This window comes from Gopherus evgoodei, chromosome 5 (genome assembly GCF_007399415.2).
Source record: "Gopherus evgoodei ecotype Sinaloan lineage chromosome 5, rGopEvg1_v1.p, whole genome shotgun sequence".
Classification (NCBI taxonomy): domain Eukaryota; kingdom Metazoa; phylum Chordata; order Testudines; family Testudinidae; genus Gopherus; species Gopherus evgoodei.
Genome location: NC_044326.1, coordinates 132,470,695 through 132,485,262, shown reverse-complemented (window position 1 = coordinate 132,485,262; position 14,568 = coordinate 132,470,695). Strand labels below are relative to the sequence as shown.

General features: G+C 42.3%; 1 protein-coding gene across 1 annotated transcript in view; it reads left to right on the top strand.

The window, feature by feature from the left end:
- ADAMTS3 (ADAM metallopeptidase with thrombospondin type 1 motif 3) overlaps window positions 1–14,568 on the top strand; it is a 201,513-nt gene that overhangs the window by 167,340 nt on the left and 19,605 nt on the right. Inside the window, exons 7-15 of the mRNA XM_030565196.1 lie at window positions 937–1,093; window positions 4,166–4,271; window positions 5,312–5,455; window positions 7,695–7,827; window positions 8,250–8,363; window positions 9,460–9,605; window positions 10,590–10,765; window positions 12,006–12,139; window positions 13,225–13,348. Of these exons, the coding sequence (XP_030421056.1) occupies window positions 937–1,093; window positions 4,166–4,271; window positions 5,312–5,455; window positions 7,695–7,827; window positions 8,250–8,363; window positions 9,460–9,605; window positions 10,590–10,765; window positions 12,006–12,139; window positions 13,225–13,348 (1,234 nt within the window). The remainder of the gene's footprint in view (window positions 1–936; window positions 1,094–4,165; window positions 4,272–5,311; window positions 5,456–7,694; window positions 7,828–8,249; window positions 8,364–9,459; window positions 9,606–10,589; window positions 10,766–12,005; window positions 12,140–13,224; window positions 13,349–14,568) is intronic.

Here is a 14,568-nt window from a genome sequence, read left to right as displayed (position 1 = left end):
ACATAGGGACCAGATCTTCATCTGGCGTACATCAGCCCAGGTCCACCGAAGCTACATTGGTTTGCCCCAGCTGAAGATCTGTCCCGTATGTTATCATTTCAGCCTTTCTTTGTAGATTACCATAGACCAAGCATGTCACAGCACTCTGATTTATCCTGACCAAATGGCACATTCTCTTCCAGACACTTAAAATGTAAGCAGCTCCCAGCTGTGTGATTAAAATTGCCCTGCTGTAGTAGCTGTATCATGTGTTATGTGTTTGCCCTCCACCTTACATTTTATACAAAAAGACCATTATTTTTATAAAGAATATAAACACGTATATTGTTTTCTGGAAAGTCCCTTACGTGCAAGCCAACAAACTGGCCTGATTACCTGCAACCAAACCAGGGGTGCTAGCAGCTGCGAGGAATCACCTTACTAATGATTCTCTCTGTCTGCCCTGATTCCCCAGGACCTGGGCTTTTGTGTAGTCTTTGACATTTGTGCAGAGTCCTTGTCAAATGCCATTGTTCTGATCTGGTGGCTTTTTGCACTCACTTTGCTCAGGGGCAAATGACTGCACAGACAGTGGTGAATCAAGCCCACGTGGAATAGTGTACACGAGTTGTGGAGCAACTTGATAGGGCAAAAGGCTGGCATGAGCTGGGGAGTAGTGAAAAGAGTGATTGCTCAGTGCTCAGAGAGGAGCTTCTTGAGGGCTTGTCCAAATGGTGTGACAAGCCAGGCTGTGAATCTGCAGCACTCTAGCTTGCCACATACTGACCCGGTGTCTGGACCTTGCGATAGTGCTCTAAAAGCTCCAAGGAGTGCTTTGATACACTACAGAACCTGGTAGGCAAACCTTATGAGAAAAGAATTGTTTTAAGTGTCCTGACGCCAAGTTCAGGGAACACACCACTAAGCTCTTGATTCTAATTTATGACTCTCTTCTAGTCTGTCAGCTTGATTGAAAGGGGAAACCCCTCAAGAAGCCTGGAGAATGTTTGCCGCTGGGCCTACCAGCAACAGAAGTCGGATCCCAATCATTCTGAGCACCATGATCATGCCATTTTTTTAACCAGGCAAGATTTTGGGCCTGCTGGTATGCAAGGTAAAGCAACCAGTCTGTAGCAGAATTCTTTGTTTTTTAATAATGCATGAAAGGAAGGGAAAAGATTTGAAAGTTGTTTTAATTGATCTTTTAAAAAAAAATAAGGAGCATAAGTTATGATTCAGCAAAGCACTTAAGCAAGTGTTTAACTTGAGCATGTGCCTAAGTAAATCCCTGTTCAGAAAAGCATGTACAGAAGTGTGAGCGTACACTGTTGTGGAGCCAGCCAGTTGTTCATCTAGTCTTCAGCAATGGCCAAGGCTAGATTCTTCAGAGGAAGGTATAAAACCCTCAAATTGCTGAGCATGGACTACTGTACCATGGGGAGAAATTACTTCCTGATTTCATCTGAACATTCTGTGTCCAGAAAGATGAGGAACGATAGCCCTTGTCAAACTGGATCATGGTAAAGTTACTTTCCAGTGAGTTTTCAGTTTCTAGTAAATAGCAATCCACTTACTTGATGTGAAAAAGCAGGAAATCTTAACGCACTTTGCATTTAGCTTTGTTTTTTGTTGTCATGTCATTTACTATCGAAGCCTTTTTATAGACTACCTGTCAATGGGTTAATGCATGTGCTTGTTTTCATTATTCCTCTAGGAGCTAACAGTCGAGGTAACTGGCAGTAAAATAGCAGTATAGGATTTAATCCATGTGACTGCTAGTAACTACAAGCCCTGATGAGAAGACCTGAAAATGTGCCGCTCTGTATAACTGTGATGAATTTGTCTCTTCTTTCCTCAGTCCATGTGCACTGATAATGCAGAATCTTTTCTCAAACTTTCAGTCCAGTCCAAGCATTCATTGATACCTCTTGCACTGTAGTCAGCACTAGAGCTGGGTGAAGGGTTTTTAGCAGAATACTTTATTCAAGACCAGAATATGAGTAGTCCTGGGGTGGCTGCATGGAAAAAGCAAGAAGTTCCTTGTCCCCCTTGAATGCTGTTCAAGGACCACTCACAGTAGCAGTTCCTGTGCTACCTGTGGTCTGGGGAGCATGTGTTCTGCTGTCCACTGGGGAGCTGAAAACTAAAAAAGGATGTAGAAAAGGCGTCGGCATGGTCTGCCTGTAGCACTGGCCTGTGGAGCTGTAATCCAGTAAAGGAAAGAAGCCATCCACAGCATGCCAGGGCACAGTATTTCTAGTGCTCTTCCTGGCATGGGGCATTTCCTCACAACAGCTGTGCAGCCAGGTTGCTTAGAAGCCACAAAGTAGCTAGCAGTAAACTTTTCCTTTCGACAAATTGTCTGCTGACAGATCGTGAAATTCTCAAGCAGGCTGCTTGTTTGATCTATTTTATTAATTTCTGCAGTGAATAACTCTTGAAAGAGTTGTGAAAAGACAGGCAATTCGGCTTCATTCGGATTTGGAATGAAAACCACCCTTTTTGAAATGCTCCGCAAAAGGGAATGGAGACTTGGCTCTGGGTCAGGCTGCCCTGGTGTTTCCAGGCTCTTGCCTCCCCAAGGAGCCAGGAGCCTCAGCAGGCTGCTGAGAAGCCAGGCAGACAAGCTAGCTGGAAATCAGGCACTTTCAGGCAGGGTAACATCAGAACCAGGCCTGGGTTTTGTTGCAACGTCATTGAAATGGAACCGTCTCCACAGAATGTGTCCATTTCGCCAGATTGCCATTGTCTGGCAGAAAAATGTTCCACTGGCCAATTCCCAGCAAGCTCTCATTCTTGCTTTGCAGACTGTTTAAATGGTAATATTGTGAATTTTGTAACCAGATACACAGTTTGCACTGCTTCAATTAGCTACTGTAGATAAATCACCTGGTGTTTTTTCTGTTCCCCAGTTGCTTGATGCACGTAATTGACTGAGCAAGTTTTAAGTTGTGCATTGCATTGTAAATAGCGTGAATTGTGAATTTTACAGTTGAATACCAATGAGAAATATGATCCCTGTTGCTTAGGCCTTGCATGTGTGAGAAATTTCACTGGTTTAACTTAAATTGGGTTTTGAACTAATTTAGTTAAACCAGTGCAAACCCCTGTAAGACACTCATATTCCAGTTTAACATCAGTGCCACTGTAAGCTAAATGGTAACAAACCACACTTAAATAGAAATAAGATTTTTCCATGGCGGAGTTTGCATCAGTTCAACTAAATCTGTTTAAAGTCACTCTTCAAGTTAACAGTGCAACTTTCTCTTGTAGACAAGGTATTAGTTACATATGTTGACCAGTCATGGGGCAAGAACAACTTCATGTGGTTTATGTAATTGACCACTGTGGTGTTCATTGTACATTCCTTTGTAAAATTCACATTATCGGCTATCACAAACCCATATGAGTTGAAATACACTTCCAGTACCCATAGCTGTTCATGAAAAATGCCCAGCTTGTGACACGTTCACCTCCTTTGAAAATAAAGCCCATCATCTGCCCTTCTTAGTTGGAGTTGAGTGCTTACCATTTCTCCCAACCAAGACTAAGGTGTCTCAAGTCCACCAAAACTGGAAGACCCAAAACTAATAGGTGCTTTTGAAAAATTTGGCGTAAGTGTGTACGTCTATCCTAATAGATGAAGGTGGAGATTTTCTCCCTTCTGAAAGACTTCAGATGTTGCTGACAAAAAGACAGACAACAAGAAAAGGGACCTAGACTAAAATTGAAAATACTAATATCACCATGACAAAAAAAAAGCTTTTGCTGAAAACTTTTCCTCCATGTTAGACTGGAACATCATTTCATGAATTTTGGTGGTAAACATGTAAGTGTCTAGAGGACAATGTAGATTGCTAATAAACCAGGCGTGGCTTTTAGGTTTGTCACAGCACTTTAATCTGTGTGGTAGTCATTTTAATGAGAAAAGCTGCTTTAAAGTGAGTGGAGAAATTGGACGTTAAGACAATAACTATGAAGGAATCCAAGACCATCGCATCAACCTCCTCTCCCACTCAGATAGAGATGGACGTTTGCAGCTGACCTAGTCTCATCTTGCAGCAGGGAAGCATATTGCTAACTACTCCTTCACGATTGGTTTTTATAGGCAAAAACAGTAAAACTTACGGGTTATCTAATTTAAAAAAATGAAGGAAACAAACCCAAACTGTATTGCTCTCAACAGGATATGCTCCCGTCACTGGCATGTGTCACCCTGTACGAAGCTGCACTCTCAACCATGAGGATGGGTTTTCTTCAGCTTTTGTAGTTGCCCATGAAACTGGTCATGTGTAAGTCTTACTATTACCACCTGAGCAACATAAAGCATGGGGCTTATTCTCCTGCTTGCACAAAACAGTTTTATTCTCATGGGGGCTATGTGCATGGCAAATCTCCTTATATTTCTTATTCCTTTGGCATTCACAGGAGCTTTAATCAATGAAGAATTAAATGCGGGGCAAAATCTTGTCTTGTAAAATTCCATGTGGTGGATTTTTATATCCAAGTCAAAAATGGAAGGCATTGGAATACTGTCTGGGTGTATTGCATTCAACAGTGACAGTGGTTTGTCAAGCGACACGGACTTCTACCTGTTGCTTCACTAAATGCTCTTGTATATTTATCAGATGTGGCATGTTTTGGGGAATTAAGTCTGGAATGGTTCATCCAACAAAATGTCTCCTTTGGCCAGCTGGATGAATTAATGTCACTGAGGGTCTGATTTTTAAAATTAATAGACCAGGTTCCTCACTTACATGGTAAATGAGTGTGCAAAAGTGGACACATGAATTTGTGAACAAGTGGTCTTCTATTTGTGATAAATGGAGATTTATTTCTATTTGCCTATTTGTTTTAATATCAAGAAGATAAGCTTTGATTATCCTAAATTTAAGGTTTGTCTACGCATGGAGTTGTTCGGAAATAGCTATTCCATTGTGGCTTAACTAAACTGGAATAATGTACTCTTGTTCCAGAATAAGTGTGTCCACACATGGGTTACTGAGGAATATTTATTTTGCTTTAAATTCACTGCCTGCCTTAATCTGAATTAACTTTCAAGTGTAGATAAACCCTTTTGGTTTCTGTTCAGTTAATTAAAAATAACATCAATGAAGAGATGCATTAAAGAAACAATCTTTCAGGAACTCTTTAATGTCCATCCATGGGTATTTTGTCATTAGTACTGAGTCCCATTTAATAGTATTTGTAGGACGTGAAAACTAAATCCCCTTTTAGCAAAACTATGCAAAGTGTGAATTGTTTAAACCCTGTCCCCCCATCCTTTTTTTGGTATGAATAATGCAGATTTTGTTGCTGCTCTTTGTTTCAGGCTGGGAATGGAACATGATGGGCAAGGGAACAGATGTGGAGATGAGACAGCTATGGGGAGTGTCATGGCTCCTTTGGTGCAGGCTGCATTTCATCGTTACCATTGGTCCCGGTGCAGTGGCCAAGAACTCAAAAGATACATACAGTAAGGACCTGTTGGTGTCTAGTGTAGTTATACATGAAATAGCACTTTGTGCCATCAGCTCACATGCTTCCTTCCATTGTACTCAGCAGAGGAGAGAAAGAAGGAAATCCCACACAGACCACCAGGGAGCAACACGATCCCCTGACCCATGTGAGCTGCAAAAGCTCCTTTCCACAAGCACAAGTGGAATTGGGGCTTCTGCGGTTTTGGAGAGATGTCAGGCTGCTGGAAGGATGGAGCAACTCTGTGTGGCTGATATCCTTATTGCAGTGCCATCTTCCCCCTGTGGGGTATTGATCCCCCTTGAATGGCATAGTGGGGGTTAGGAGCACATGGCTAATGGCAGCATGGCTGTCGAGGGATCGTGCTGCATCCCGTCTGCTGACTCTTGCCAGAGCTTCAGTGCCTTTTCTGCCCTTTAGACCCTTTCTGTGTTGGGGAGAGGAGTGACAGGCCTACAATTGTGTATAAGTAAGTGGAGTTGAGATGGATTCATGCTCATGATTTGTATGTTTAAATAGGAATTCAATCTTAAAATGTACCACCGCAAATGAATACGCTGCACTTTAACAGAACACCAACAACCAAAACAACAGTTCCATTTCAAGGTACAAAAAATCTCTCACAAAAAAAGTCACTTTCCCAATCTCCCTTCTGGCAGCCACATCGCTTCCATCTTAACTTTTATAAAGAGGCGCTAAGTCAGCAGCAGCAGTTCCTCATAAAGGACCTGATCCAAATCCACTGAAATCAGTGGGCATCTTTCCAGTGACTTTAGTGGACTTTGGATCAAGCGCCTAGATTTTGCAAACTCTGAAATTCTAGCAAATACCAAACTCCCTTTGACTCAGTGGGAGTTTGTGTATTTGAAATGATGGCAGGATGGAGCCCTGAAAGCAGAAAATATAAAAGCACAGCAGGATGGAGAGTGATTTTATTGCCATTTTGACATTTTTTCCTTATCCTCCTACTGTTGCAATTTCCATTCAGTGCTGATTCGCTGATTTGAATGGGAGTGTTACCTGAGAGAGAACAGGATGAGGGCTTCACAAACTGCTCTGTTCTTTGCAAACACATCTCACCTGAGACATGACAAACTCACTAAACCAAATATATCTTACAGATATTTATAAAGAGTAACGTGTAAGGTATCTACAGAAAGCTTGTAACTCGTCAAGATTCATAATCGTTGTGAGATGTAGGTACGGGTAATATTTAAGGAACAATGTATTTACACTGCAATATGCTTTGTTCTTGGGAGTAAAAAATTAGTCACCGGGGATAATGTGTTGTGGTGATGGCCCATTCAGGCAGGAGAGAGTTGTCACCCCAGTCCCTGGCTCAATTGTTTACCCTTGCACATTACTAGGACTTTTATGAGAAGCCATTGGAGGCCACTTCAAACAATCAAAACCACTTGGAGATTAAAAAAAGGAACTTTACAACAAGACTGGGGTTGCCCTGTCAGTGAATAGAAACTAAAGGCTGATTTTAGTATAATACAGAGGTGGGCAAAGCTCGCTATAGCCATTCACTGAGGAAACCCATTCTGGAGCAGGGATGTTTTCATGAAAGTTTTAATCCTGGTTCTTGGGGAACCGACCATTTCTGGGAGGAAAACCTTATTTTGGAGGTAAGAAAGGTGTTTATTCGTGTAGACCAGGTTTGCATTTTATGGTTTTTTCTGTTGTAGCCATTTGTTTCCACCACTTTCTCTGATTTCTAATTAAACCTTTAGTCTTTCTTAAATAAACCTGCTTTTGTTTTATTGTAAGTGCTCACAAGTGCTGTGTGGCTTTACAGCAGCAGTTGTGTATGGTAAACTGGGATACACTGCTTCCTTCAGGGCAAAGGATTTGGGATTTCTGTGAGTAGACAGTGTCAGGGGCTGGATATCAGAGGGGACTGTTGCAAAGGGACTTGAGGACTGGGATGCACCTCTTGTTAACCTGCAAGGCAAAGACATAGCCCAGAGGAGAATGCTTGAAAGGCTGGTAGTGTTAGGGAGCTAACTCCCAGCCAAGGCCAAGCAAGACTCCCTCATGCTGAAAACAGGGTAACAAGGAGACTCCCAGTCCTGGGTACCCCGAGAACCATCACAATATTATTATCCCCTGTTCAGTTCGAGTCCTGTTTTGTGGTGAACACACATTCTAATGGATGAGAACAGAAATAACTATGTTGGTCGGAAAATATCACTGAGTATTCTCATGGGCTTTCTGTGTTTCTCTTCCCACAGCTCCTATGACTGTCTCCTTGATGACCCCTTTGAACACGATTGGCCCAAACTTCCTGAACTGCCAGGAATCAATTATTCCATGGATGAACAATGCCGCTTTGATTTTGGTGTTGGTTACAAAATGTGCACAGCGGTATGTCCACAGTGGTTGTGCTAAAGATTAAAATCATTTTATCTAGTTGCTTTCAACACTTTTCAGTAGCCACAATTTTGTTGTTTGAGGGATGCAAGAGGCAGAGTGTATTGAAACAGCGTAAAGGTGTGAAGTGTCAGTAAAAGGTGTATCCAGACTCATTTAGGACCACTCCAGGGTTTCTTGAAAATATAGGAGCCTATAATGCATAGTTTACCAAAACTGATAGTTATTCTCATGGAGGAACATCAGTGTGGTGTATTTAAATAGTGGTAGTTTTGTAGTCAACTTAGTTTTAACCAGTGAAATAGTTTAGTGAAATGTGGTGATGGTTAATGCCCCGATTGCTGCTATGAACAGTATCAATAACATGATTGTTAATTTCATTTTGTAAATGTCTTGGTCTTGTTAATGCATTTCAGTTTCGAACCTTTGACCCATGTAAGCAGCTGTGGTGTAGCCATCCAGATAATCCATACTTCTGTAAAACTAAGAAAGGGCCTCCACTCGATGGCACAGAATGTGCCCCAGGGAAAGTGAGTATATTATGTTTTCAGTATCTTTTTATTTTAAAATGTCAGGATAGATCTCGTTTGGGGGCTTAATCCCAGAAGTTCTTGACTTCAGTGGGAAGAATGAGGCCAAGGTCACGAAGGAGGAGGAACTATACAGTGTGCACGGTTCACGGCTCATCTTAGGAGCAAGTCAGTGTGGTGTACTTTATGAAATGGTGTTGGAAGCCAGAAGATCAAAGCCCAGCCTTAGAGCTAACCTTGCATCAGTGCCATCTTGTGGGCTTTGCGTTATGTTTTTGGCATCGTTTCATCTGAAAACTGCCCAGAAAGTAGCAGTGGGAAACCACTGTAGCAGACTTTGCCCTTACTCTAGGATTGAAATAGTTACTCTTAAACGCTTGGTGCTTGCAGTCCAGACATTCTGTGGCTGACGGACTGCTAATGTGCCTGCATTAACTGTTTTTCTTTTAATATCTCCAGTGGTGGGTCCCTGCTTTTAACTCTCATTTTTAATTAGCAGCTAACATGCATATAAATGTTTGTTTAGCAAATTCTGTGTACTTTGAAATACAGAGAAGCTGCTTATGCTAGCCAAATATGCCATAACCAACAGCAGAAAGAGCACTGTCGGATGACTAACCCTCTATCTGAGTGTAAATGGACATTAGAAAGAGTACAGTATGAGCAAAAGGTCCTGCGCTGCTCTTTGGCACTGTATCTTGCACACACAAAAATTAAAATGCTGTTGCTGAATGGAGGCAAGCTGGGATTGAGCCAAAAAGAAACAGAGTCCAATCAAGTTAATTAAGGGCTGTATTTTCTCCAGCTTTACGTGCTGGAGGAAGCAGGCGTACAGCGCACGCACACTGCCCTGCCTGCCTACCTGTATTGTGCGTCACAGCACAAAGGGTAAACAGCCTCCACAGGTCTGCTACTCCCCTCCTCCTCAACCCTGTTCCTCCACCAGAGAATTGTGAGTCTGAGGCCTAGTCTGTGCCTAGGGCAGTGCATCTACAAGCCGCCCTTTACTATGGGTGATTGTTACAGTAAAATCTAGCCCTGAGCGTTGTTCGTTACTGTAATTCCACATTTTTATTTCTCGCCTGGTTCTCCTCAGTGGTGCTATAAAGGTCACTGTATGTGGAAGAACGCTAACCAGCTGAAACAGGATGGCAACTGGGGATCCTGGACAAAGTTTGGCTCCTGCTCACGGACCTGTGGTACTGGCGTTCGCTTCAGAACACGCCAGTGCAACAATCCAATGTAAGCCTGGAAGTCTCTAATGAACTGGCATTCCCATTGGTCTGGAGTTTTTATAGGAGTAGGATGCAGCATGAATGACATTCACACCTGGGCAAAGGGGCTGCCACTGTTCTGCAGTGCAGATGTGCATCACATGGGGTGGTGGACATCTGCAGATTGGGCACACAGGGACGCCACACACCTGAACTCGGGGGAGCTGGGCTCCATGCCAGTTCTGCACACAAGACAGTAGATTGAGCGTTGTGGGGAGGGCATAGGGAGTGACAAGGTTGTGGCTACTGGGTCTGAGATTACCTGGAGCTTTGTACAGAGGGTGCACAGGGGTGCTTCTGCTATTCCAGTGATTCGTACGGGCACCACAGAGGGGCTATAAAGCTACATCATCCCCTATCCAAAGAAGTGGACTTTTTATTCCATTGACTGTAACCTCCCTGCAGCCGGACTCTCTGCGGGAGGCTGGGATCATCTTTGGAGGGCTCTAGACATTCCAGAAACAAATCTGTCGAAAACATCTACATGATATTAGGAAATGTAAAAGAGTGGAGAGAAGGTAGAGTATGGCATCTACAGCCTGCAAGACCTATTACATGACACCTAATGCAAGAATTTTCTCGGTGTTTCAGTGACATTATCTAATTATAAATCAACCATTACCGGTGCATGCACACCATTGCATCTGAAAAAGTTCCCGCTTGGGCACACACGTGGGCTGTGTGTATGTCTACTTACCTGACCAGCACACACACGTTGCTTTCAAGTGCAAATGCAGAGTTTTGCAGTTTATTTGTTCTCTCAGTGTTTTTACAAGCTCACCCGTTCCACCTGCCTTTGACAGTTCGGCCCTGAAAAGTAAGATTAACCCTTTGTTGTGGGAAGCTCCTCTGCTCTTGCTGTAGCTGTTTTTCACTAGTGCATTCCATCAGAAAAGCTCCACTCCTCATGTTCAAGGCTTTTAAAAGCTCTTTAAACTTTTTTCCCCCTTAGGCCAGTCAATGGTGGTCAAGATTGCACCAGTGTCAATTTTGAGTATCAGCTTTGCAGTACAGAAGAATGTCCAAAGCACTTTGAGGACTTCCGAGCACAGCAGTGTCAGCAGCGTAATTCCCATTTCGAATATCAGAAGAGCAAACACCACTGGCTGCCATATGAGCACCCTGATGGTAAGTGCAGTTACACTTTTGTGTTTAAACCCCATCGCCTGCAGGAATCACATTCTGCTGGACAGCACATCAGGAGTTGAAGGTGGTGGCAGGACACTGCCACTTCCAGAAATAAGAACTGTTAAAATGCAAGGAGGTGAGAATAAAAAGAGGAAAAATGATGGTTCAGAATGAAGTGATGATAGGAGCAACCACAGCAGCACTGCTGTAACCCCCCTAGCCTACCCCCACCTTTCCCCTTGGTATGGATTTGATTCTGCCCAGAGCTGAAAGCTCTGAGCTCCTGCTGTGTGAGCCAGTGGGAATTGATTGCACTCAGCACAAGCCCTGTTAGGGTTAGGGTGTGACAAGGCTCTGCTCAGATGCTGGAGGGCTCTTCCTAGCACTGATGTGCTTCCCTCCCTCACATCTACAGGACAGTGACAGGTTGTCTAATCATTGCTGCTGCTCTCGTCCACTGCAGCTAAAATTAACAAATGTGCTGTCCTAATGACATTGCTTTAACATCTCTTCAGTATTTTCCCCACTTTTCTATACTCCCTCAACTGGAGCCTAGCAGACCTTGTCTGTTGTTAACACCAGTTAATCTTTACCCATTTGGTTAACTATAGTGAACGATTGCAGATGCAAATATAAAAAATGGATTGTCAGACCAGCAAAAGGTACTACAGAACCCTCTGGGTTGCTATCAGAATTGCTGTCATTTTGTTCTATATGTTTTATCTCATAGAATACGGTTTTATAGTATTTTTAATATGAAATCAGATGGCATGATATAGAAATATGGTTTGGGCTGGGGGGGTTCAAAGGAACGTAAGGGAGTTAGGTGCTCTTTTGAAAATCCTAGCTTTGATTATTCTGCCACTCAGCAATATCGTCTTCTGACCCTGGCTTTCAGTTGGGATCAGAGCGGATAGCTGCTTTTGGAATCGTTTCAGGCCCAGTTCTGTGCAGTCCTTTCAAAAGGAGTTGATTTCCATGAGAATTGAGGGTGCGTAGCCTCTCGCAGGACTGGGAACATTACGCATATGAAAGCTAATAATAACAATCAGTGTACCTCAAGTGGAGAGTTGAGCACCAAGCATCTGAATTCAGGCACAAGGTTTCACAGCTGTCTAAGCCTCCTTTTTTATTTATACCATACAGCATCCCTGTTACTGATTTAAAACTTTATGGGGTTTTCTAAAGCATGTTTGAGTTGTTGAAAACACAAAGTTAACACTATTTCCCTGTTATTCAGCCAACAAAAGATGCCACTTATACTGCCAGTCCAAAGAAATTGGAGATATTGCTTATATGAAACAACTGGCACATGATGGGACTCGCTGTTCTTATAAAGATCCATACAGCATTTGTGTGCGTGGAGAGTGTGTGGTGAGTGACATTTACTTCTGGCTGTTTTGCTGATTTTACAGCGTTGTTGGATAATCATAATTAGAGCTGGCCAAAAACTGTAGTATTCAACAAACAGCATATGATACGGGTCCCCCAATTTTAATTAAAATCATAGTTATACTACAGGTTTATTTCTTACAAATACTGTAATTGTCTAAGTAATTCTTTTTAAGCCAGTTGCTTCTACTGCTTTTTTGATATATTTTTCGGTGTAATAACAGCTTGATTGATCACTGTCCTCTTCAAATATGTTAAAGACTCTTATGAAGAGGACGGGGACCAATTAATTACCATGTCCACTGAAGGTAGGACAAGAAGTAGTGAGTTTAATCTGCAGCAAGGGAGATTTAGGTTAGCTATTAGGAAAAACGTTCTAACTGTCTCAGGGCAGTTAAGCTCTGGAATAGTCTTCCAAGGGAGGTTATGGAATCCCGTCACTGAAGGTTTTTAAGAGCGTGTTGGACAAACACCTATCAGGGTTTACTTGGTCCCACCATGGTGTAGGGGCTGGACTTGATGACCTCTTGAGGTCCCTTCCAGCGCTCTTTCTATGAATCTAAGGGAAAATTAATTCTGAATTTCTCTGTTGCCTGTTCCTTTTTTTACAATCCCTAAGGGCAGGTCTTCACTACTCGCCAGTTCAGCGGTTAGTGATTGATCTATCGCATCTAGCGTAGACGCGATAAGTCGATCCCTGATCACTCTGCTGTCGACTCCAGAACTCCACCACCAAGAGGCGGAAGCGGAGTCGACAGGGGAGCATTGTGAGGACGCGAGGTAAGTCCATCTAAGATATGTCGACTTCAGTTATGCTATTCTCATAGCTGAAGTTGCGTATCTTAGATCGATTTCCCCCTTCCCCCTCAGTGTAGACCAGGGCTATGTGTAATCTTAGTAATGGGTTTAATACAGGAATCAGTTCATAGCTGTCATTGTGTTATTCAGTCACAGTCTTTCAAGTATTTTTATATTTAATTACATCAGTTGTTGGGTGAGCTTTCCTTTCCACCAGGATATTTATAATGGAAAAAGAAACAATGCTCCTCTTACTCTCCTCTCTGCAGAAAGTGGGCTGTGACAAGGAAATCGGTTCCAACAAAGTTGAAGATAAATGTGGGGTCTGCGGTGGAGATAACTCTCATTGCCGAACGGTTAAAGGGACCTTTACCCGAACTCCCAAAAAGCCCGGTAAGCTGAGCACTTTCATGCACCCAGACATATTCCATCTTGTCTTGAGTGTTTATTAATATAGACTGGTTAGAAAAATGTATCCTTGCCTGCTTAAACAAAGTTGGAAGACTGTATACAAAAATAGTAAGTTCTTTGACAGCAAAATATATACATTTTAAAAACACTAAATATTAATTATTTTTGGTTTTTGAAGGCCCTCTTAAGACAAGTTGGCTAAACTAGAATATCTAATCTAATATCCCTGTGTAGAGCGTATTTAGTGGTAAAAATATGATCTTTGCTAAACAAAAATAACCTGTAAGGCTAATAGTGAAACATGGAAAAAAGATCAAGTCCCTGATTAGCAGATTTAGAGCCAGATCCTGCATCATTGCCACCGGTTGGGCCTGCTTTTCAGTTACACTAACACCCCTTTACACTGTTCTGGCAGCATAAAGGGTGGGTATAGGTATAATCATCACTGCTTTAGCACCTCTTTACCCTCTTAGTGGTCTTAGTGTATATGAGAATCAGGTCCAAATGATTTCAGTAGTAGAGGATTGGGACCTTAATGTGACACGTGGTTTAGCATGTTAAGTCTAAACATTTATTCAGGGATGAAAAACACCATTTAATGATGAATATTTATTTTATTCAATGTGACTTTTGCACTTGTTTCCCCCAGAACACTCTGTATTATACACATTTCCCTCTCACCTTTCTAAAGAAAACCATTAAAAAAAACTGGGCAGGCTTATATTTTTTTCACAAGCTTCTCTAATGGCATGTGTACAAATCTAGAGGTCTGTCAATACGTGTGTGTTTGGTGTCAAGCTGACTCTGTGTTGTAAACTCTCAAATTACAATGCCTTGGCCAAGGGAAAAAAATGAACACAACCAAAATTCCCATACCCATTTTTGTGTGGGAAGTGAAGTAATTCTGAATGGAATGTGCAAGTAGTTTTCAGTGACACCTTCATCTTTTTTGTAATTTTGGGGATATGTTTAAAGGCAGCGGATTGAGATGAAGTGCACTGTGTGTATGGTAATGATCAATCAGCTGAACAGAAAAGATGTCAAGGTTGAGAGACAGATTCAGTCCTCCAATACTCATGCCTGGTACAAAAGCCAGTGGGAGCTGTACTTATCTAAGTACAGACGTGTCTCCGTGCATTTAAATGAGACCGCCACTTTACTGGGATGTTTCATAGCAAATGGTAATGACTGCTGCACAAATG